Source organism: Mesoplodon bidens (genome assembly GCF_964165515.1).
Source record: "Mesoplodon bidens genome assembly, chromosome: 16".
In the NCBI taxonomy this organism is placed as follows: domain Eukaryota; kingdom Metazoa; phylum Chordata; class Mammalia; order Artiodactyla; family Ziphiidae; genus Mesoplodon; species Mesoplodon bidens.
The window spans coordinates 36,475,592-36,501,199 of record NC_138173.1 but is presented as its reverse complement, the minus strand read 5'-3'; the positions used below and the strand labels follow the sequence as shown (position 1 = coordinate 36,501,199).

Below are 25,608 nucleotides of genomic sequence, written 5' to 3'. Positions count from 1 at the left end.
TATACACAGAATTCCTTTGACTTTGAATTTCTCTGACTTCTCTGGCTTTGACCTCTAGACCAAGATTTAAAATGCTCATATGTGAAACCCCTTTGCTGTTAATGTAACATAATCACAGGAGTTATATTTGATCATATTCACAGATTACACCCACACTTCAGGAGGGGAAGAGATTTGCAAAGAAGACCATATTGGAAGTCATCTTAGAATTCTACCAATCACATTTGACGTAGTCATTACTTATCAATATGTGTGTATGGATAGCTTTTAATCGACAGTGTGCTCTAGGATTACCTCATTATTTTTGTAGCTAATACCAAGTCTTTCATGCTCTGCTCACTTAAAATTTTTGTATTTACATCTAACATTTTACTTCCTACATCTCTGCTGCATTATCATAGTTTTCTTATCTGTGTTTAGAACAGGTGAGACATAGGACCACACATTGAGATTTCTACTTTTAAAAAGCAGCTAATGAATTCCTAGGGAGAGTTATTCTGGGTCTCTTTTGGACATTCAAAACTGTTTTGAGAAAACACAGTCAACTGCAAAAAGCTGTAATGTATTTAGGAATTGATGGAGCAGAAATAGAGTCATGAATTATATATATTATCACAGGTTCCCCAGACAACAGATTCTGAGGCACAGCTTAACCTTGAGTTCAATACTAGAGGGAGAAGAGTGAGTGAAAAAATGGAATAAAGAAAAACTTTAGATAAGGAGGAAAAACAAATACAAGGTGGTTACTAACCTGGCCATAGGTGCAAGAGAAAATGTAGACTTTTGTGTAGTCATGTGGGACTTCTCCAGGTCAGCTGTGTAGAACCAATTAGTTGGGTTGAGCAGAAGAAAGTAATTTATCTGCCAGCACTTCCTATCTCTTATTTTTCATTGGTCAAAGCTCACCTCATGGTTTGTTACTATCCCTGTACTTTTCAGATTGTTGTGCTATGGGGCTTGGGATTTGGAAGTGGCAGGAGGAGCCAAGCTTCCTATGGGTCTAGGTGTAGGTATTGCTTTAGCTGTGGAGGTAGTGTTGGAAGCTGTACCATCACCTTCACCCCCAGAGGAAGCCAAGTCAACCAGTGGAATTAGAAGATTAATTTAGGTTAATGGCTGGTGCTATTGGGCAAGTGACTGAAGATCCAGGAGGCAGTGAATCTGCGGAAGTACATAAATTGGGTCTAACATAGAATGACATGTAGTGATTGCATCTGGTCAATTCCTTTAAAGATTCCTTATAATATGTAAATGTGCCTTTGATAGTACCTATGTCGCAGTTAAAACTCACTAAATGTTTATGAAGTTTAATTTTTAGATAACATCATCTCCTTGGTCATCAGATAGTCTTTTCAAAATTTAGATAGTTTATTTTTTAATAGATGGGGAAATAATCAAGCATAATTAATGTGGAAATAATCAAGCATAATTAATGTGAGAAGCAATAGATATCATTCCTTTGGATATCCATTGTTAATTGAGTCCTAGAGTTATACCAAAAGGCATTGATCTTGTGGATGTGTTACCTTTCAAATATGAGTATTCAACCAGGTCAATATTCTTTACAAAAGCCAATTGTCTAATTTTCACACCATTACTGTAACAGCAGAATTCAGATTAACATTTACATGGTCTTCTTATACAAAGATTTTGTTATTATTTATTTTTTGTTATTATTATTAAGATCAGGGTAGGATTGAACCCAGGTTCTCTGATAAGGCTTGTTGGACTGTCCAAGGTATAAAGGTTAAGAACAAATAGATGGGGCTTCCCTGTTGGTGCAGTGGTTGAGAGTCCACCTGCCGATGCAGGGGACACGGGTTCGTGCCCCGGTCCGGGAAGATCCCACATGCCGCGGAGCGGCTGGGCCCGTGAGCCATGGCCGCTGAGCCTGCGCGTCTGGAGCCTGTGCTCCACAGCAGGAGAGGCCACAACAGTGAGAGGCCCGTGTACCGCCAAAAAAAAAAAAAAAGAATTTGGTGTTTTGGTGTTTATTATTAGGAAGCATGAATATACATATATATATATAATATTGTATATATTTTACCTAAATAATATTAGCTATTGATATGAATGTCTTAAAATGTTATATAAATGTATTAACACATGTATTTTGTCCATATGTTTTACTGCCTTATATTTCATTGATTAATAATTTGTGATGTACATGCAGGGCTTTTTTCTTTTTTTGCTGTTATTAAAAATGTTGCACTGAACATTCTTTCTAGTGTTTTTGTGTATGTAAATATAGAATTGCTTTTCTAATTCGTATAACTAGCAGAGGAATTGATGATTCTGGTGAATGCATATCTTAAGTTTTACTACATATTGCTGCATCACTCCCCAAAATACTCATTAGTTACTGCTCTTATTTTATTACAGTAATCTATTCTCTTTAAAAAGTTCCATAAGTGATCTTGCATGCATTTTAGAGGTATTCATAGTATTTATAGGTATTTTATAGATTTTACTGTTATAGTAATTATGATCTTTGTACCTAGATTTAATATACAGTAGCCTTGCTGAGCCCTTGTAAAGAATGTTGTACACATTCTAATAATTTGCCTGTAGTTTCCTTTCTCTCTCCCCAGTCATATTATTTGTGAATAATAAGTTTTTTTTTTTTCTTTCCAAACCCTGTATCCTTTCTCCCCTTGTCTCACTATATTACCTGGATTTCTCAGTACAATGACTATATTTGTCTTGTTTATGATTTTCACTATTAGGATAATCTTTATCTGTTTGCCTATTTATAAGCAGAGTGAGAAAGTTCTTTTCTATTCCTGTTTCCTCCCTCCCTTTCGCCCCTGCTCCCACCCAACTCTTCTTTATTTTCTCTCTCTCTCTTTAAGAATCAATGGGTAGTAGATGTAACTTTTATTTTTGCATCTATTGATTGAGGACTTTCATTTTTTTCTCTTCTTTAAACAGTTACATGCAGAATATTATTAATGTGTTATCTAATATTAAACTATCCTTCCATTTTTGTTACTGGCCTAGCTTCTTCATGGTGAATTTTGTTATTATGATTATATGTACTGGATTTAGTTTATAATATTATATTTAGGATTTTTATATCTCTCTTCATAATTGTGATTGGCTTATGATTTTTCACTCTCATAATGTCCTTATAGCATGTATTTGTATTCTTCAAAATAGCTTATTATATATCTGATCTAGCTTGTTAAGGATTTTCTTTTCCTCGAATATTCCTTTCACATCTGAAGCTGGGGAGCTGAATGATAAACATGTCTCTTAACCAGTTCTTGATATCTTTTATTCATTAACCAGATGCTTATTCCCTTCCCTTATAATCCTTCTAAATCAGCTTTCCAATAATCCTTTTAATTCAACAAACTTTACATGAAACAGAGGTTTTATGGGATGATAATGTGCAAAATTTGAAAAGTTGGCCAAGTAACATTGGAAACATAGTTTCAGGTCCTCTCAGAGATTGACAAGACACATATGGAGATTCAGTAAAGCTTTGCAGAAAACTTGTCCTAAAACTACCACATTTTGGGAACTTGGTTCACATTTACTTCAATGTAAAATACATGTAAATTAAGAAAAATAAAAATTTTAACTTTGAAATAAGCCAAACTTGGTTATAAATAGTGATTTTGATAGATTAAGAGTGAATCAGAACACTTCACTACACAGATATATATTATTTTGGGCTAAACATAAAAAACATACTTTTTGCTAGTAAACCTTTGTCTCAGTTAACTTATTGAAAGCTCTGAATAAGAATTTTCTAATATTACTTCAGAACCAAGGCAAGGGAGTTCATATTGAGGAATTATGATAAAATAGATATACATCTGTTTACTTAGGAATTTCAGAGATAAGAATAGATGCCATCTGAGATGTTTGCATCTAGAGCTTATTGTTTTCCCTCATCTTTTAGCTACCAGTTTTTGGTAGCATCTGGTTAGAATAAAGTTTTTGTTATTGATATGATAATTGAAACAATCTTGGGTTTCATAAAATTCCCTTAAAATAATCCCTCGTTTAAAGGGATTATAAGTATTGAAAAATCAAAGTTTGTGACCTTTAGAGCTAGAACCCTATTTTTAATTACTCTTTGTCTCTTCAGGAAAAACGATCTGAAGGTGTGTTGTTCAAAGGTCAAAGATATGGAACTGCCTTTTCTCTGCTTGAGTCCCTGAAGCCAAACATAGCCTTGGTTCCTCTCATTCTCCTTGACTGTTAGTAGCTTTTAGCATGCAGTGTACACGTTGCCTGACTTACTGATTTTATACTACAACTGTAGGTGTCTTTGCTCTTTTTACATGGTTGGATATGTGTTTCTTCTTTTATCAGCATTTTGTAATAGTAAAAACAGGATCTAGAGTTTTATTTATTTGGTACCATATTATTATAACCTATAAAAACTTTTTGAAAGTACAGTTTACAATAAAAGAAAAAAAACTTATTTGAAAGAGTGTAGTTTATGGCTTTTTAATTAACTATTAAAAGTTATATCATAGGCCAATCCTAGCTTAATTAACCTATCTTCTTTTACAAATGTAATACGAGAAATTAACTGAAGTGGATTTCCAGTTTTGCTGAATTTAAACCCTGCAAATCATAATGATCATTTTTCTGCTTAAAAACATGGTCGAGAGAGAAATCCTCTCCCTGTCAGATTTGAAGTGCCTATTCCTTTGATATTTATGCGAAGGTCAGAATTAAAAAAAAATAATTCCATGGGACCCAGCTAATGTAACTCCCCCACCCCCAAATGATGAGCGTTGCTGATGGTACATGCAGGCAGCTTTTTGTCTATTCTGGGCAGTATAAATTTAATGTGTTGTTTTCAAGTATGCCATGTGTCCAGATGCCACAACCGTCTGTGAATTAAAAAGGCATTAAAATAAAAGTAAGTAAAATATTTGTAGGTATTTTTTTTATGAAGACCTGGGAGTTTGTGATACAATTATGTTTGGATTAACTAATTCTATTAGGTTTCAGGAAAAACAAGTGCATTGTTTTCTTACAGCAATTTTAAACATTTTATGGTGTGGATTTATAGTACTACTCTATCCTCATAGCCTAGCCCATACCTTCTTCTCCCGCTATATTACCTATTTCTGTTAATGACATTACCATATCGCTAACCCAGTATTTTGCAAGTATAGGCCATGAACCACCTGAGTTTGAAAACTGCGCCAGGGAGCTGGTGCTTGTTTAAAATGCAGCTTCCTTGGACCCACCCTGACATTGCTGACCGGGTGTCTCTGAAGAGTAAGACCTGGGACTTTGTATTTTAGTTATGACTCAGTTTAAAAGCATAGCCATCTTCAGCTCTTCCTTTGCCTCATACCCCCATCCAGCATGTTCCCAAATTCTAAAAGTTAAACACAAAAACGTCACTTCCTTTCTACTTGCTGCATTCATCCCTTAGTGGATTACCTTTGAACATAACTAATATTTTTTAACTTACTAATTATGTTCAAACCTTCCAGTCTTTCTAATATCATTAGAAAGTGTCTGATTTGGTTACCTCACTGCGCAATACCCTTTTATGGTTTCCTGTTGAAAACAGGAAACCCGAGCCTTTTCCTCTGGAACTGAGATGTTCAGTTCTGGGCAGCTGACCCTTTCCACAGGGACTGGGATTTCCCCATTTTACCCAGGCCACAGCTGCCTCCTGAGAGGGAGGCCTGAGTACTCCATGCAGTTATGAGTTAAGCTGGTTCAAGATATTACACATTCATGTTATATTCATTCACTTTTTAAGATGACCTATTTGGCCATTTTTCCTCCCCTTAACACTTATGCTCCCCATTATTTTGTGGGGTTTTTTGGTTTTGTTTTTCATGGACCACTCTTTTGCTGTTCCCTTATGTTCCTATATTTTTCTTTATGTCCCTCTTGAACCCCATCCATTTTCAAGCAATTGATTATTACTTTTGCCTCTTGACATTAATTGAAACCGTATTCTTCTCAGAGACACCATTTCCCTGAAGCTTTCTTCAGGAGAAACTGTTCTTTCTTTAACCCTCCACATATGCATGGATTAAGATTTTGGTTGTTATCTTTTCATTTCCTTATTACCACTTCCAGATCATTTCTTTTTCCATGCATATAGAATGACAAATGAAACAAACAAAAAAACAGCTCCTTTGTGGTTCATTCCATTAGACTGTAGTGCCCTTTACCTCTCTTCTTTGCTGTTATCTGTGGACATTCAGGTCACAGAGTCTCCCTAACTTAGAGTTTTCTTTCCATCCTACCCCAAATTTTCCACCCTCCTGAATGCCTTCACTATTCATATGTATGAAGTATATATTATTCTGGCCTCTCATTTCCTTATCTGCCATATTGTTTTCCTATCATTTTAGTCACCCTCCATGATGGTTGACTAACGTGCTTCATCCCGATAATAACATCAATCACCTCACACTTTCTATTAATAACCTTTAGTTCTTCTAGAGTAAAAGAAGACTTTGGTTATTGGACCTCATACAAATCTTTAAGTCGAAAAATCGATCTATTTTCTGCTTAACTCTTAAATCACCACTGTCTCCACTTCTTTCTCTATCTTTAAACTCCATGGTACATCATTTCACCCACTTTTTATAGTACCCTAATCTTTTTGCCCTACTGCCCTTCTGTTATGCCTGTCTGGGAAAAACGCAACTGCTTAATCCAGCTCTCTACCCTTTCCCTAGACCAGCAATGCACAGCTGAACACTCAGAAATATATTATTTGCAGTCATGTAGCTTGCTGCTACCGTGGATTCATGGTTGCCAAATTAATGTAGTCTCTTAGTGTTTCTCATTAATCCGGTTTTCCCTAGACACCTCTTTCCGTTTCTCCACAACAGAAATTCCAGCCTCTGCACTCTCAAATCTCCAAACTTCCCACCTTCCGTTTCACTCTTAGGAGATAACCTTGCTTCCTAATTCACAGTGAAAGGAGAGCTACCACTTAGAGCTCCCTCTGCTTTCGGCAGCCAAACCTCAAAACTTACATATATTTTTACTCATCGTTTTTCCTCTTTCCTGCTGAAGTGAAATAGGTGGTCTGCTCTGATGATTCCTTCAAGTGTACACTGAATTCTGTCCCTTGCTAGCTACTTGGAAACCTCAATCATTTTCTGTTTTTTCTTTCCTGTGTCTTTACCTCCTCACTTTGTGCTGGTTCCTTCTACTTACTATTTAGACCAACTCAAATTTCCATCTGTATTCAAGAACAAACATGCCCTCAAGAGTAAAACAAAGCAAAGCATAACAAAAAATTCTCCCTCAACCTCAGTTCCTCTCTACTTACTATGCTATATCTCTCCTTCCTTTTACTTATTTTGTAACAGATTTGTCTAGGCTTTCCATCTCTGCTTTCTCACCTTGTACATATTCCTTAGACCATAGGAATTAAGTGTTTCAGTGTATGTGTCAGGGAAGAAGCAGGGATGACCATTGTTAAGTCATATCATAAGGCCACTTATAATGAAACTGATGAATGCCCATTCAATTTAGGTCCAAAGGGGCCATTGCTTCTTTTGCTCAGCATACTATTTTTGAGATTTATTTCCATTGTTGCATACTATCAGTAGTTTTTTGCTGGGTAATATCTCATTATATGAATAAACCACAGTTTATCAGTTTTTCTATTGATCAACATTGGAGCTGTTTCCACTTTTTGGCTACTATGAATAAAAATGCTGTGAATATCCTTGTACAAAGCTTTTTTTGTAGGCATATGTATTTATCTCTCTTAGATAAATACATAGGAGTAGAATTGTTGGTAGTTAGTTTTGTAAGAAATTGCTAAACAATTTTCCAAAGTGGTTGTATGATTTTACAACTTACATACATGAGAGTTTCAGTTGCTCCACATCCTCCCAATATATATATATATATATATATATATATATATATTTTTTTTTTTTTTTTCGTATACGGGCCTCTCCCTGTTGTGGCCTCTCCCATTGAGGAGCACAGGCTCCGGACACGCAGGCTCAGTGGCCATGGCTCACGGGCCCAGCCACTCTGCGGCATGTGGGATCTTCCCGGACCGGGGCACGAACCCGTGTCCCCTGCATCGGCAGGCGAACTCTCAACAACTGTGCCACCAAGGAAGCCCCTCCCAATATCTTGTAGAGTAAATCTTTATTTGAATCATTCTAGTGGGTGTATAGTGATATTTCAATTCTAATTTTAATTTGCATTTTGCTGATTACTAATGGTGTTGAGAACTTTTTCGTGTGCTTGTTTGTTATTTGCATATCTTCTTTGGTGAAGTTTCTGTTCAAGTCTTTTACCCATTTTTTGTTGAGTTGTATGTCTTATATTATTGAGTAGTTCTTTTTACATTCTGGATGTAAGTTCTTTTTGTCAGATACAGGATTATGAATATTTACTTCCTATAGGTAACTCACTAACTTATTTTCTTACTTGATAAAGTTCAGTACATGCTTTTCTTTTTGCTTTTATGGTGCATACCATCTGTGTTCTCTCTAAGTGTTATTTACCTACCCCAAGGTCATGAAAATAATCTTCTTTTTTCCTAGCAGCTTCATTGTTTTGTTGTTTTTCTCTTTTGTTTAGGTCTATGGTCTATCCTCAATTGAGTTTTGTGTGTGGTATGAGATAGGGGTCTGTTTGTTTTTTTTTTCCCCCATAAGGACATACAGTTTTTCCAGCACTATTTGTTGATACTGTAATTACTTTAGTTCTAAGTATAGATGAAGGGTAGTCCCAATCACTAAGATTCCTCTTTTGGAACATGACTTTTTGGAGTCATACAGATTACTGTCTTAGTTACTTTTCTAATGAATTTTTGTATCAATGTTGGCAAGTGATCAGTATTTTGGAAATCACATTTTCACACATTCGAGTTTTTACATACTCTTTCTGCAGCTACAAAGGAAATTAATTTGTCAAAGTAAAGATGAAATGGTCACTTTGATCCTTGAAAATATAAGGAAGACCACTGTTTAGCTCTCCAGTTTTATACAATAGGAATTTGTTCTTATTACAGACTTATCTCACTATTACACTTATGTCAAGGTATACATTGTCTACTTGGATGCTGTGTCACATTTTGATAGTCTTTTAATTACCTATTTTTCATTTCCTCAAGTGTGGAGAATTACCTCTGGAGATCTGAATCATGTACCCTTGCTTGAAATATTAAAATATAGATTCCATGAGTGGGGGGTGGGATACAGAAGTGACATTTAAAGTAAATTGTTGCAGAGTTTCAAAATCATGGATCTAAAAGCTGAATTTGATAGTGCACTGGAACATGAGTAGGGAACAAATGACAAACTTGGATCATTAATGCTTCTTTATACCAAGGAATTTTGCTTTATATAGGAAAAAGGCCATCATTTGGATGACTTAAGTATGTTAATTACATGATCAGCTTTGAATTTATAAAACATTACTCTGGTATGTTAGATCAGGGACCCTTATCTTCTTCATTTACTACTTTCTTCAATTCAGCTTCTAGCATAAGATTGTATTTTCATGATTGGTTCTCAATTCTGATCAAGCCATAGCCAAACATCTTTTTTGCCTGTTTATAAATTAATACTTAGGTAAGAGAGGGTTTTTTTTTGTTGTTGTTGTTTGTTTTTAAGTGAGGGTCAATCTTGTAGCCTTAAAAACTGAGATGTTTAATTTTTTGTGGTCATGGGTTGAATTTTTTTTAATAACCTGTGTTTCGATCTGTATTTAAATGTCACAGTCTGGATTGAATGCTTTTTCTGGAAGCAGAGACATATGTGAAGGCTTCAGGTTTCTTATTCTTTACATGTTCTTTCTGGATTTCATAAAAAAGGTATAAATGAGCAATAAAATAAGTTGGTTGGAATGTGATTAAATATAACACTACCTTTGTTTTTTTTAAAGGTCACATATTATGCTTAAAAATATGTATGGCAAATTGCTGTGCAAAATTCAGGTTAAGAAAGGATATTAAAAACAAAAGTATTCTCTTTAATTTTAAAAGTCCTAAAGAGAGCGTACAGTTTTAATGGAGTAAAAATTAATTATGAGTTATTTTAATATGCAATTTAGGTATTAAATAAAATTAACTTTTTTTCTTCCTTAAAAATGTGTTATCAAGCTTCAAGAATGTTAAAAACTCTGATGATTTAATCTGAAATAATTCTTACAGCAAAATTCATAAATAATAAATATCTTATTAATCCATATTTTAGTTTAGCTAGGTCTCAGAGCAAGTTAGTTCCTCAGGGAATGTAGTCTTCTTTATAAAAGAAGGTGATGAGATGTAATCTCCAAGGAATTAAATTGTGAAAACAATCTTGGTATTGTACATGCTAATATGAATCTGTTATTCCCTTTCTGCATCTATCACAACACACTTTAAATTGTGGCTGATCTTGTATGCAAATAGCTGTCTTATTAGAAATTGTGGCTGTATGTGCTAATGTCTCTCTGGATTTCTTGGGGGTTTGCTATCTAACCATCAAAGCAATAGAAATGAATGATGATTACTGCAAGGCTTTGAAGAACAAAGAAAAGTCAGAGCATTTTAGGGGTTCTAGATGTCTGAGGCATTGACAGTTTGCACCATACACATGAATGGGTTTCTCTTTAGATCATTTAAAATAGCCCCAATGTGCTTATTAGGAAAGTAAAATATTTTCCACCTTCTTGTGTTTGTTGCAACTAATAAAATGTGAGTCATTTGTGCATGTGTGTGTTCTCTAGGCATTTTTTTTGTTTGTTTCAACATTTGTTAAAATGTAACATTGCCTAAAAAATAGAATATAATAATTTCAAAGACAAGAATAAAATTTAAATTTTTGAAATTTTGCATAAGGGTTATCAATCACCAAAATAATTAGGAACAAACATTTAAAACTAGTTCCTCTTTAATGTATCTCCTAGGTTGAAATTCTCTTAAAGTTTTTATATTCACAGGTTATTATACACATAAAATGTGTCATTTATAGAGTGTAGGCCCTTATAAACCTTTAGGTCCTTTAGCTTTTTTTTTTTGATATAGTTTTGTGTATTTAAAGTACATTTTAAAGTAAATAAAGTCCAGTTTACTTTGGTGAAAAGTTTCTCTATGAGTTCCTGACTTTTTTACTTACTACAGATAATGAATGAATAAAATACTGGCCTCTAAAGTGTTATCTCTGTTTGGATGTTTGTTTAAATGACCAGGAAGGAATTGGGGGAAACATAGTTAGTGACTGTTTTGGTAGAACGCCTTAGTAACTTGCTTTTTAAACATTTAAGCTATTCCACAAAGGCAAAAAAAAAAAAAAACTAAATTGAAGAGAGAATAATATCTTGTGTATTTATTCATTTAAACTAACTTCTCTCCTAAAATGTAGTGATATCTTCTCTAGTCCCACACAATCAAGATTAAAATAACTTGACTCCTCTCTACAATTAGCAAATGCAAAACAGTATGCAAATGGATTGCTATATGAATAAATTATAATATATATGTTGACATTATTTATGGTACTTCTTTATCAGAATTATTTTTGATATTCTGAATTACAACAAGTGAGAATATAGGATTAGGTGATGTCTTGGTTTCAATTCTGAAATTTTAAGCATGTGTTATCTTAGATGTAATGACTATATGGTTTATGAGAGATTAAGACAATTTATTTGACTTTTTGTCTTTGTACATTCCTAGATATTACCATAATATTAAATCTGAAGATTATTATGAATATAAAAATAATTTTTTAGCTGAATTTATAATTTTCCTATATATAAGTAGAAATTATTACTTTGGAAATTTCTTTTACTGTATAAAGTGGGATCATTGTTTTCATTGCTCTATCTGTGTGACCATAAATATAAATAAACAATACAGTTTGGTCTGAACAGATTTCAAATGTGTTTGGCATTTGGCATTGTTAATAATGCTCATTTACAGTTTGATAATTGCATCAGTTTATATGGAGACATCTATACATCTATTTGTTTTAGTTAGGGTGATACTACCTATTGTGACACATAGATGCAAAATGTATAGAGGCTCAAATGCTACAAGTTTATTTCTTGTGCTCATAGCAGTATGAAAGGGAAAACAAGTTGGTTGAATAGCTGTCCTCCATGCAGTCATTCAGGATCCAGGATGTCATGGGCTCTGCCATCTTCATCACATTATTAACAGGGTCATTCTGGAGGTTATCTCCATTTCAGCCAGATGAATGAGTACATATGAAAAGTTTTTATAGGTTAGTTATAGAAGTAGCAAACATTAATTTATTCATATTTCATTAATTGAAACTCAGTCACATTCCCACAACTAACAGCAAAAGAGGCTGGAAAATGTAATTGAGTGTGACCAGGAAAAAAAAAGGAGAGCATGTAATTTAGGAAACAGCTTTTCCTACATTCCACCTTTCTGGTCATGATATAGCCATGCACATCCTTTTTCCTTCCTCCCCAGTAGGGAGATCCTAAAGTTCCCCACTTACTAAATCCCGCACAAAGTCAAGGATCTCAAGCCAGTGCACAGTCTGTGGTTCCTTGAGGTTTACAGACTATGAAGTTTACCTACTGTTTCCCAGCCTCACCACTGCTTCATAGCTCCAATAATCACTCCCATTTAGAAAGGGAAGAATGGGAAACACAAAAGGGTCATTGATCCATGCTGTGCAGGATACCGCTGAGAAGGCCCATTATACTGACAGTAGAAGTTTCTTGCTTAGACCCTAGTTATGGTCTTTTTTAGAGAAATTCCCTTGTCATGGCTCTGCCTTCTGGATGGTTCTCCTTCCTGGTCACATATGAAGTGAGTGTTACAAATCCACAAAGTTTGCCTTCTTTGGGGGCAACACTCTGCTGGTTTAAGCTTAGAGGCCCAAGGATTGGTTTTCATTCACAGAATTTTTTAAACAAAATTTCTGTTTTCCCTGTAAATATAGTTCCCTCATATTTTAGTAACCTTTTTACCATTTCTAGTTAGTTCCATGTGCCAGTAATCACACTGCGATTTCTTTCCTAGACATGGTTCTCAAGTCTGCTTTCTTTATAAATATCAGATCTCCCACGCCTCTCTTTCTATAGTGGATGCCTCTAGGTGATCTGGAACATTACTACGTTCAGGTGAGAAAGGAACATCCTTGATCTGCTCTTTGCCCCCCTCTCTCTCTTTTTTAACTGAGATGTCTTAATGAGCATTTGTTCTTCAAAATCTGTTTAACTGTTTTCAGAAAATTTTAAAACGTTTTATTGAAGTATAGTTGATTTACAATGCTGTGTTAATTTCTGCTGTACAGCAAAGTGATTCTGTTATACATATATATACATTCTTTTTTTAAAATATTTTTTCCATTATGGTTTATCATAGGATATTGAATATAATTCTCTGTACTCTACAGTAGGACCTTGTTGTTTTAGCCATTCTACATATAATAGTTTACATCTGCTAACCCCAACCTCCCACTCCATCCCTCCCCCAACCCCCTCTGAGTCTGTTTCTGTTTCGTAGATAGGTTCATTTGTGTCATATTCTAGATTCAACATGTAAGTGATATCATATGGTATTTGTCTTTCTCTTTCTGACTTCCCTTAATGTGATTATCTCTAGTTGCATCCATGTTACTGCAAATGGTATTATTTCATTTTTCTTTTATGGGTGGGTAATGTTCCACTTCGTGTGTGTATATAGATAGATACATAGATAGATAGATAGATAGATAGATATCTCATCATCTTCTTTATCCATTCATCTATCAATGGACATTTAGGTTGTTAACATGTCTTGATTATTGTGAATAGTGTTGCTATGAACATAGGGGTGCATGTATCTTTTTGAATTATAGTTTTATCTGGGTATATGCCCAGGAGTGGGATTGCTGGATCATATGGTAATTCTATTTTTAGTTTTCTGAAGAAGCTCCATACCGTTTTGCAAAGTGGCTGTACCAACTTACACTCCCACCAACATATAGGAGGTTTCCTTTTACTCCGCATCCTCTCCAACATCTGTTATTTGTAGACTTTTTAATGATGGCCATTCTGACTGGTGTTAGGTGATACCTCATTGCATTTTTTTAAATAATATTTTTTATTGAAAGTGGGCATAGAGGGAACCTACCTCAACATAAAAAAGGCCATATATGACAAACCCACAGCAAACATTATTCTCAATGGTGGAAAACTGGAAGGCATTTCCTAAAAATTCAGGAACAAGGCAAGGGTGCCCACTCTCGCTACTATTATTCAACAAAGATATGGAAGTCCTAGCCATGGTGATCAGAGAAGAAAAAGAAATAAAAGGAATCCAATTTGGCAAACGTGAAGTAAAATTGTCACTGTTTGCAGATGACATGGTACTATATGTAGAAAATCCTAAAGATGCTACCAGAAAACTACAAGAGCTAATCAATGAATTTAGTAAAGTTGCAGGATACAAAATTAATACACAGAAATCTCTTGCATTCCCATACACTAACAATGAAAGATCAGAAAGAGAAATTAAGGAAACAATCCCACTCACTACTGCAACAAAAATAATAAAATATCTAGGAATAAACCTACCTAAGGAGGCAAAATACCTGTATGCAGAAAACTATAAGATACTGATGAAAGAAATCAAAGACGACACACACAGATGGAGAGATATACCATGTTCTTGGACTGGAAAAATCAATATTGTGAAAATGACTATACTACCCAAAGCAATCTATAGATTTAATGCTTCTCTTTAACTTTTATTTACTGCTTTTTGTCATTTAGAAGTTGGCTTTTCCAATCTTGTTCCCAAATTACTGGGCTCTCTATTCCCTCATAGTTTTGTTTGTGAACTGGCCAGTTCTTGCCTGACTTCATCTTTATCTTGTAGCTCCTTCCTTGAAGCATTGAGGAATGCTTCCAGGCACCCTCTGGGGAACACTTAGGCCTGTAATAGACCCCACCAACATATATGATTCAATCACAATAGAATTTCATTTCTTTTTCAGTAGAGTACAATGATAGTTTGAACTAAAATATTGCCTGCCATGTCAGTAAACAAAGGATGTGGCAGCCATCAAGCCATCACATTACAGCCACTGGATGGTGAGCCCTGAGGGAACTCAGGATGGAGACAAACAGGCTGCCCACTGCCAAGCCCATCTAGCAGTCAGCCACTGTAGCCACCTGTGATAGTACACCAGAGGAAACTCAGGATGAGAAAACACAAGATACTGGCCCCAGGTAGCTGAAGGACATATCAAAGGAATGATTTTAGTGAGCCCAGACTCTTGCATCTTCCCATACATAGAAAAGAGCTAAATTCCTTAATCTGAGCTATCTGATTTTCTTTAATTAATAGTAATCTTTTGATGTTCCAACTACCTTGTCTTTGTTGCAGAAACTCCTGTATATCCTGGCTTCCCCCCTTGCCTCTTTGAGCAGTCTCTGAGAGTCATCTGAGATGCTTCCTCCCAGGCTTGAAGTCCTAAGAATATTTGCTGAATAAAACATAACTCTCAACTTGTAGGTTGTGCAGTTTTTACAGTTGACAATAGTAAATAAGTTACAGAATACCCTCCTCCATCCCAGGCAGATCAAGATTCTGTGTTCTTACAAAGATACCCTTATGGTTTCTCTGGAGATTGTTTCCATTCTAGCCAATTGGAAGGGGAAAAAGAACACAGGATTCAACAAGGGAGATTTTTAGTGTTCAGGTCTGGAAGTGGCACACATGACTTCCATTCATATTCTGTTGACAAGAATTCAATTAAATGTTTGATTTCAGGCTAGGAATAATAGTGCCAGGAAGAAAAGGACAATATGGATTTTGGTTAGTAGGTTGCAGTGTCCGCTACAATATCTAAATTCAGTAAAAAGAATAGGGTTTGAAAGATATGTTGTGGATTAAAACAAACAGTGCATATAATGTAGTGTACGGGGGAGAAGAAATTTTCTTCTACCCTTCTAGGTTCTTCTGGCTGGTCTAAGAATTAAATTGACATGAGACAGATTAACAGGAGAAAATCAAACAGAACTTTAATAACATGTATACATGGGAGAGACCCAAGAAAACAGAGTGACTCATCAAAATGGCTGAAACCCTCACCTTAAATACCCTGATCTCCAGCTCTGTAACAGTGTGGTTTCATTGAGCATTAATAGTACTTGATAAAATGAATGTTACCAAGAATGTATAATTGGGAAATTTAATTGTATTTATTTGTACCAATTGTATCCTTGATAATTTATTTGAAAGAATTTTATATTCTTTTTTTTTCTTTACATCTTTATTGGAGTATAATTGATTTACAATGGTGTGTTAGTTTCTGCTTTCTAACAAAGTGAATCAGCTATACATATACATATATCCCCATATCTCCTCCCTCTTGTGTCTCCCTCCCATGGTCCCTATCCCACCCCTCTAAGTGGTCACAAAGCACTGAGCTGATCTCCCTGTGCTATGTGGCGGCTTCTGACTGGCTATCTATTTTACATTTGGTAGTGTATATATGTCCATGCCACTCTCTCACTTTGTCCCAGCTTACCCTACCCCCTTTCCTTGTCCTCAAGTCCATTATCTATGTCTGCATCTTTATTCCTGTCATACTCTTCGGTTCTTCAGAACTATTTTTTTTTTGATTCCTTATATATGTGCTGGCATATGGTATTTGTTTTTCTCTTTCTGACTTACTTCACTCTGTATGACAGACTCTAGGTCCATCCACCTCACTACAAATAACTCAATTTCATTTCTTTTTATGGCTGAGAAATATTACATTGTGTGGAATATTACTTTATATAATATCTTCTTTATGCATTCATCTGTTGATGGACACTTAGGTTGCTTCCATGTCCTGGCTATTGTAAATAGAGCTGCAGTGAACATTGTAATACATGACTCTTTTTGAATTATGGTTCTCTCAGAGTATATGCCCAGTAGTGGGATTGCTGGGTCATATGGTAGCTCTATATTTAGTTTTTTAAGGAACCTCCATACTGTTCTCCATAGTGGCTCTATCAATTTACATTCCCACCAACAGTGCAAGAGGGTTCTGTTTTCCCACACCCTCTCCAGCATTTATTGTTGGTCGATTTTTGGATGATGGCCATTCTGATTGGTGTGAGGTGATACCTCATTGTAGTTTTGATTTGCATTTCTCTAATGATTAGTGATGTTGACATCCTTTCATGAGTTTGTTGGCAATCTGTATATCTTCTTTGGAGAAATGTCTCTTTAGGTCTTCTGCCTATTTTTGGATTGGGTTGTTTGTTTATTTGATATTGAGCTGCATGAGCTGCTTGTAAATTTTGGAGATTAATCCTTTGTCAGTTGCTTCATTTGCAAAATTTTTCTCCCATCCTGAGGGTTGTCTTTTCATCTTCTTTATGTTTTTCTTTGCTATGCAAAAGGTTTTAAATTTCAATAGGTCCCATTTGTTTATTTTTATTTCCATTTCTCAAAAAGGATCTTGCTGTGATTTATGTCATAGAGTGTTCTGCCTATGTTTTCCTCTAAGGGTTTTGTAGTGTCTGGCCTTACATTTAGGTCTTTAATCCATTTTGAGTTTATTTTTGTGTATGATGTTAGGGAATGTTCTAATTTCATTCTTTTACATGTAGCTGTTCATTTTCCCCAGCACCACTTACTGAAGAGGCTGTCTTTTCTCCATAGTATATCCTTGCCTCCTTTGTCATAGATTAGTTGACCATAGGTGCGTGGGTTTATCTCTGGGCTTTCTATCCTGTTCGATTCATCTATATTTCAGTTTTTGTGCCAGTACCATGCTGTCTTGATTACTGTAGCTTTGTAATATAGGCTGACGTCAGGGACCCTGATTCCTCCAGCTCTGTATTTCTTTCTCAAGATTGCTTTGGCTCTTCAGGGTCTTCAGTGATTCCATACAAATTGTGAAAGTTTTTGTTCTAGTTCTGTGAAAAATGCCATTGGTAGTTTGATAAGGATTGCATTGAATCTGTAGATTATTTTGGGTAGTATAGTCATTCTCACTATGTTGATTCCTCCAATCAAAAAACATGGTATATCGCTTGATCTGTTTGTATCATCTTTAATTTCTTTCATCAGTGACTTATAATTTCTGTATACAGGTCTCTTGCCTCCTTAGGTGGGTTTATTCCTAGGTAATTTATTCTTTTTGTTGCAGTGGTAAATGTGAGTGTTTCCTTAATTTCTCATTCAGATTTTTCATCATTAGTGTATAGGAAGCAAAAGACTTCTGTGCATTAATTTTGTATCCTACTACTTTACCAAATTCATTGATTATCTCTAGTAGTTTTCTGGGAGCATCTTTAGGATTCTCTATGCATAGTATCATGTCATCTGAAAACAGAGACAGCTTTACTTCTTCTTTTCCGATTTGCATTCCTTTTATTTATTTTTCTTGTCTGATTGCTGTGGCTAAAACTTCCAAAACTATGTTGAATAGTAGTGGTGAGAGTGGACACCCTTGTCTTGTTCCGGATCTTAGAGGAAATGGTTTCTGCCACCTGCCCCTGTGGGTGAGCAGACAAGCCTCTGGGGCTGGTGAGTGCTGGTCGACACCAATCCTCTGTGCGGGAATCTCTCTGCTGTGTCCTCTGCACCCATGTTGCTGCGCTCTCCTCCACGGCTCCGAAGCTCCCCCCCTCCACCACCCACAGTCTCCGCCTGTGAAGGGGCTTCCTAATGTGTGGAAACCTTTCCTCCTTCACAGCTCCCTCCCACTGGTGCAGGTCCCATCCCTATTCTTTTGTCTCTGTTTTTTCTTTTTTCTTTTGCCCTACTCAGGTACGTGAGGAGTTTCTTGCCTTTTGGGACGTCTGAGGTCTTCTGCCGGTGTTCAGTAGTGTTCTGTAGGAGTTGTTCCACATGTAGATGTATTTCTGATGTATTTGTTGGGAGGAAGGTGATCTCCACGTCTTACTCCTCTGCCATCTTGAAGGTCTCTCGAATTTTATATTCTTTACTAATATCTAATGGGAAGAAGTCAAATGCATTTTTACCTGTTGCTTTAAAAATAGATTTTGTGAAGTAAATTATTTCTGAAGTTTGTAGATAGTTCTTTTGATTTTTTTTGACTTCATCATAATTATTTTCTTTCTTTGCAGCAGGCATTTTGGAGATCAAAGATGGGGAGAAAAGATGCCTCCACTATAAAACTTCCTGTTGATCAGTATAGAAAGCAAATTGGTAAGCAATGAATTCCCTTTGATGCATTCTTGTGAATTCAGATGAAGAAAAAAAGCAATTATGTGTGATATTAAGAAAATAACTTTTCCCTAATACATATGACACACAGAATATGAATAACAAAGGACTGCACAGAATTTTTAAGGAACAAAAATCAGTGCAGCCCTGTTTACCTCTAAAGAAATACCTTGTTTGTAGTTATGATTTTTCAAGGCTCTTTTAGATTTTATTAATTTGGTAAAGCAAAAATACTTTTATTGTTATTCTTAAGGCAAGATGCTTGTGTATAATCAGTATTTTTAATATTAACATCTGTTTAATTATTTATTTTTATCCTTATAAATATTTCAATTCTTTTGACTCTTAGTGGCAATAATGTGATAACCTCAAGATTCTCCATTAAAATTTTAACTTTGTAAAATGGTGGACTAGAGAGAAGTCCAGTCAACAGCAAGGAAAATACCAGGAAGCTTCCCTGTTTTAGACTATGCTCTAGGTGCAGGATTTCCTACCCAATCTTTTCAAGGATGCATGGAGTATTTACAAAAAATTACCTCCATACTACGTCACAAACCAAGTCCCCCCAATTTTAAAGAATCAGTATCCTGCAACCACAACTTTGAACAAAGTATAGTAAATTAGAAATCAGTTGGAAGCCAAAACGTTAACTTCCCCTTCCCCATCCCCTACCCTCTCTTCTTACATGTTCCTTCCTGTTGCCACCTGTTCCCATTCTTTTGGAAATTAAAATAATAATCATAATAATAATCTTAATAATAAAACCTCTTCTAAATAACTGACAGATAAACAAAGAAGTTACAATACAAGTCAGAAAATAGGTAGAAATAATTGATAACAATAGAGTATATACCTGTTTTATGAATATGATACATAAGGTACACTCCATAAGGGAAAAGATGTTTGTGCAAAACAAAGGAGATGAAAACAAAGTGAAAAATATTTAAAATATGTAACCAATTAAAAATTTAGATGTAGAAAAATAAAGCCCTACTATAAATAAAATAATCTGGATGTCTAATAGTAAAATGGACAAAACATATGAGCAGACAATTCATAAAAGAGGAAATCAAAATACACAAATAAAACCAAACAACTATTACAATAAAAAATGCAATCAAAAGAATCTTATGAACGATTTAACTCACCTAACTGATGGATAATGCAAATTAAAAAACAGTATTTCTGACTGTATTATTTCTTAGGAGAAGGTTTATGATATTTCTTTTGTATATATCTTCCTCCACTTATAGGATGCAGCATGAGTAAATAGTGTGGGTTGTTATATTATTTATGTGTTTAAACAGAAGGACTGACTTACCAGATTGAAGTTTGATCAAATGGGATGTGCTAAACCACATAAAGAATAACCATATTGGGGATCAATCCACATCCAACTCTTTTTTTTTTTTCTTTTTTTTTTTTGCGGTATGCGGGCCTCTCACTGTTGTGGCCTCTCCCATTGCGGAGCACAGGCTCCGGATGCGCAGGCCCAGCGGCCATGGCTCACGGGCCCAGCTGCTCCGCGGCATATGGGATCCTCCCAGACCGGGGCACGAACCCGTATCCCCTGCATCGGCAGGCGGACTCTCAACCACTGCACCACCAGGGAGGCCCCACATCCAACTCTTAAATAAACAATTCTTAGAATTTTGAAAAGTGTATATATTCAGGTAACCACATATGCCAATCAAAATATAGAACACTTCCATCTTCTCAGATAGTTCTAGTCAGTCCTTACCCACACCCCCCATATGCAACCACTGTTCTGATTTCTATCATCACTGATGACAGAAAAATAAAATAAAGCATCAGCTAAGATTTTTATTGAAATTGAATTGTATCTAATGATCAATTGTTGAGAATAGACACCCTAAAAATCTAAAGTATTCTGTTCTATAAACATTGCATATCTTTCCTTTGATTTAGTTCCATTCATATATATAAGAGCCAAGAAAGAATAAGACAGAGAAAGTAATATAATTGTAAAGTCTCATCCCTCTTCTTTTTTTTTTTTTTTTTGGCTGTACTTGGGCCTCTCACTGTTGTGGCCTCTCCCGTTGTGGAGCACAGGCTCCAGACGTGCAGGCTCAGCGGCCATGGCTCACGGGCCCAGCCGCTCTGCGGCATGTGGGATCTTCCCAGACAGGGGCACGAACCCACGTCCCCTGCATCGGCAGGCGGACTCCCAACCACTGCGCCACCAGGGAAGCCCTCAGCCCTCTTCTTATACTAAATTGTTCTGAGGATTCTGTGTTATGCATTATGTTCCCATATATAGTTCTCTTTCCTGTTTAACTTCCTCTTGAAAATATAAGCAGGCACAAGATATACCCTTCTCACAGAATGCTTGTGGGATCCATAAAAAGTGTTAGAGCAGTTTATAAAGTAGAGTGTTGCATGGACATGAGTTATCCTGGGTAAACTTTGCAAATACAGTAATCATGATCAAACAAAATATACTAAAATTAAAATAGCGAGAGTATACTTTTGTTTACTCTTTTTAAGGATAATGTACTGCAGTGTTTAGATTTTCATGTATATAATATAGAATAATCTAGTAATATTATATAAGTAATAATAATAATATGTAAGATTTTGTAAAGACAGAGAAAAAAGCAAAATAGAAAATATATTAATTAGTTAATTAATTAGGATATTAACTAATTTGAGAATTTTCTGAAGGAAAGATTTTTTTTCTCACTTAATGTGTCAGAGTTAGAAAGTACCAGAAGCCTCAACTCATACTAATGATGATAGATGATCTATCACCGACATTGTCTTCCTTACATGGAGTTCTATGCAGACGTTTTCCCAGATATGATCCAAAATGTGAGGAGGGAATAAAGCAACTAGGATTATTTTAAGAAGATATTTCAGTATTGGTGGTAAAAAACAAAGTACAAATAGCATATAAACTGAGTACCACAGTGTTTTTTTTTTTAGTATTCAAGCTGTTAGTAAGCTCATTTAGATTGCTAATAAAGTTTCACAATAAATAGAGGCGTTGTATGTGTGCAGTGTTCACTTGTTACTAAATCTCATTTATTTATGTAATTTTTGTATGGTCAGTCAGTAACTGTACATGGCAAAACCAGTGCCAGTTTTGAATGATGATTTCAATATCACTGGTTAATATTTGTCTTCCACTAAAAGTTTTGCCTTTTAAATTATGTAGTAAATGACAGTGATTAATGGCTTTCACAAAAAGCCTTTCTTACAATAGTCTTTGCTCAGGTAAGAATCAAATGAGCTGACACTGTGACTGGAAACACCTCGTAGATAGAGAATTTTCACATTAAATGGACACTACATTAATTACTGTATCATTATTTGAAATGTGTAGTGAACTGAGATGGAATACCCTTCTCACTTTCAAGGCAGTATACTAAGAAAAATTGAATATTCTGAAATATTGCTGACTGCAAGGGGAAATAAATTGGTTTGGGCCTTACATTTCTTCAGAAATAATGTTTTAAAAATAGCGAGTGTGAGACTGGCTAATATTACATGCATTATTCTAGAGATAAATTATTTCAAAATTGGAAAAGAATAGCATTTTTAAAACTTCTAACATAATTAAGATATTTTATAAATACATATTATTAAATAAATGAGGCCAAATAATACATGCGCTAGGTAAATCATACAAAAATTATATCTAATTTACTTATAAATTCCTATTTTCTTATATAACAGAAGTATTATAGGCATCTTGTGCCACGCACATCTTATTTCATCCTCATAGTAGTCCTATAGGAGCTTCATTGTTTACAGATCAGGAAAATACAGCACAGATGGGTTAAAGAACTTTCTCAAGGTGCTACATTTGGTAAGAGGTAGAGCCAGGACTCCATTCCAAGAAACTGACCACAGAATCCCTTCACTATACTGCTTCCCTGGGGCCAAAAACTATATTAGGTACTGGCAGATGCAAAAATAATTAAGTCATAAGATCTAAGTTCATGGAATTGGCAGTATAATAGCACTATGGCTATTATGACTGTCTGAGGAAACTCTGATCATAATTTAGAAATACAATGTCCAAAATAAATTCTGGTATTTCTTAATTCTCTATATTTTTAAAAGTCCTAATGTTATTATTGTGGTTTATTTACTAAAAATTCATATATAATGGTGTACATATTTACTATTTCCTCTATTCCTAATTCTATTTTATGTCCCAGACCTTCTATCTAAAATCATTTTCTTTTGTGCCTTGTAGACATCATTTTTTAGAATTTCCTAGAATATATGCCAGCTTGTGGCAATTTCGCAGTTTCTTTTTTAAAAAAATGATACTGATATACCATTATTTCTGAAATATGTTATCTCTCGCTATTGAATTTGTATTTAGACAGTTTTGTTTTTATTTCATTGTGTGTTCTTTCAATATATTAAAATATCACTCCTTTGCATTTTGTCTTTTGTTTTTACTCCTAGGAACTCAATCTAAATGTTACTTCTTTAAAAATAATCAATTTTTTTAACCTCCTTTTAAGATTTTCTGTGTCTTTGGATTTCTGCAGTTTCACTAAGATGAGTCTAAGTATAGGTTTGACTTCATTTATTCTATTTGGGGTTTACTGGGCTTCCTATTGTTGTAGATTCATTTTCTTAAATATGTTCTTGAAAATTCTTATCCATTATTTCCTGAAAATATTACCCCAGTTTCATTCATTTTCTCTAATTTTTGGCAAATACCAGATATTCTATTGCTGTACAATAGAAAGGTGCATTTTCAGCTTTACTAAATGCTGGTAAATTACTCTCTAAAGTGGATGCACTTACTATTTTGCAGTCACAAAATCAATGTAAAATGTTGTCTATTTCTCCATATTCTTTGATAACTTTCAGACTTAAAATTTTTGCCCATCTCATACACATGAAACTATTCATTCTTATTTTAGTTTTCATTTTATTACTTACTAAGATTAATCATCTAATATGTTTATTGATCTTTTGATTTCTCTCTTTCACAAATCTATTGCTGCCATTTTTCTTTTTCTATTTTTGTGTGTGAGTAGACTTTTAACTACTATTCTTTTCTTTCATTCTTTTTTCATCTGTTAATAGATCTACATTTTCTTGAACCAATTTGTGTAACATCCTGGGATGAAGCTGAATGAAATCTACTGAGTTGCTTTTCTCTCATTGCATTGTTTCATTTCATTATTTTTTTAAATTTTTTTTAAATTTTTTGATTAGATTCTGCTTTATAACAAAGTGAATCAGTCATACATATACATCTGTTCCCACATCCCTTCCCTCTTGTGTCTCCCTCCCTCCCACCCTCCCCATCCCACCCCTCCAGGCAGTCACAAAGCACCGAGCTGATCTTGCTGTGCTATGCGGCTGCTTCCCACTAGCTATCTACCTTACGTTTGGTACTGGATATATGTCCATGCCTCTCTTTCGCTTTGTCACAGCTTACCCTTGCCCCTCCCCATATCCTCAAGTCCATTCTCAAGTAGGTCTGTGTCTTTATTCCTGTTTGACCTCTAGGTTCTTCATGACATTTTTTTTTTAATTCCATATATATGTGTTAGCATACGGTATTTGCCTTTCTCTTTCTGACTTACTTCACTCTGTATGGCAGGCTCTAGGTCTATCCACCTCATTACAAATAGCTCAGTTTCGTTTCTTTTTATGGCTGAGTAATATTCCATTGTATATATGTGCAACATCTTCTTTATCCATTCATCCGATGATGGACACTTAGGTTGTTTCCATCTCTGGGCTATTGTGAATAGAGCTGCAATGAATATTGTGGTACATGTCTCTTTTTGAATTATGGTTTTCTCAGGGTATATACCTAGTAGTGGGATTGCTGGGTCATATGGTAGTTCTATTTTTAGTTTTATAAGGAACCTCCATACCGTTCTCCATAGTGGCTGTACCAATTCACATTCCCACCAGCAGTGCAAGAGTGTTCCCTTTTCTCCACACCCTCTCCAGCATTTATTGTTTCTAGATTTCTTGATGATGGCCATTCTGACTGGTGTGAGATGATGTCTCATTGTAGTTTGGATTTGCATTTCTCTAATGATTAATGATGTTGAGCATTCTTTCATGTGTTTGTTGGCAGTCTGTATATCTTCTTTGGAGAAATGTCTATTTAGGTCTTCTGCCCATTTTAGGATTGGGCTGTTTGTTTTTTTGCTATTGAGCTGCATGAGCTGCTTATAAATTTTGGAGATTAATCCTTTGTCAGTTGCTTCATTTGCAAATATTTTCTCCCATTCTGAGGGTTGCCTTTTGGTCTTATTTATGTTTTCCTTTGCTGTGCAGAAGCTTTGAAGTTTCATTAGGTCCCATTTGTTTATCTTTGCTTTTATTTCCATTTCTCTAGGAGGGGGGTCCAAAAGGATCTTGCTGTGATTTATGTCATAGAGTGATCTACCTATGTTTTCCTCTAAGAGTTTGATAGTTTCTGGCCTTACATTTAGGTCTTTAATCCATTTTGACCTTATTTTTGTGTATGG

General features: G+C 35.1%; 1 protein-coding gene across 5 annotated transcripts in view; it reads left to right on the top strand.

Annotated features, from left to right (window-relative positions):
• Positions 1-25,608, top strand: part of TRIQK (triple QxxK/R motif containing) — a 91,279-nt gene that overhangs the window by 26,576 nt on the left and 39,095 nt on the right. For 4 of the 5 annotated variants that reach the window (XM_081259029.1, XM_081259028.1, XM_081259030.1 and 1 more), the window contains one exon: positions 19,024-19,105. In XM_081259029.1, the coding sequence (XP_081115155.1) occupies positions 19,045-19,105 (61 nt within the window). In that variant the 5' untranslated portion in view covers positions 19,024-19,044. The remainder of the gene's footprint in view (positions 1-19,023; positions 19,106-25,608) is intronic. The other variant, XM_081259032.1, reaches the window with a different exon arrangement.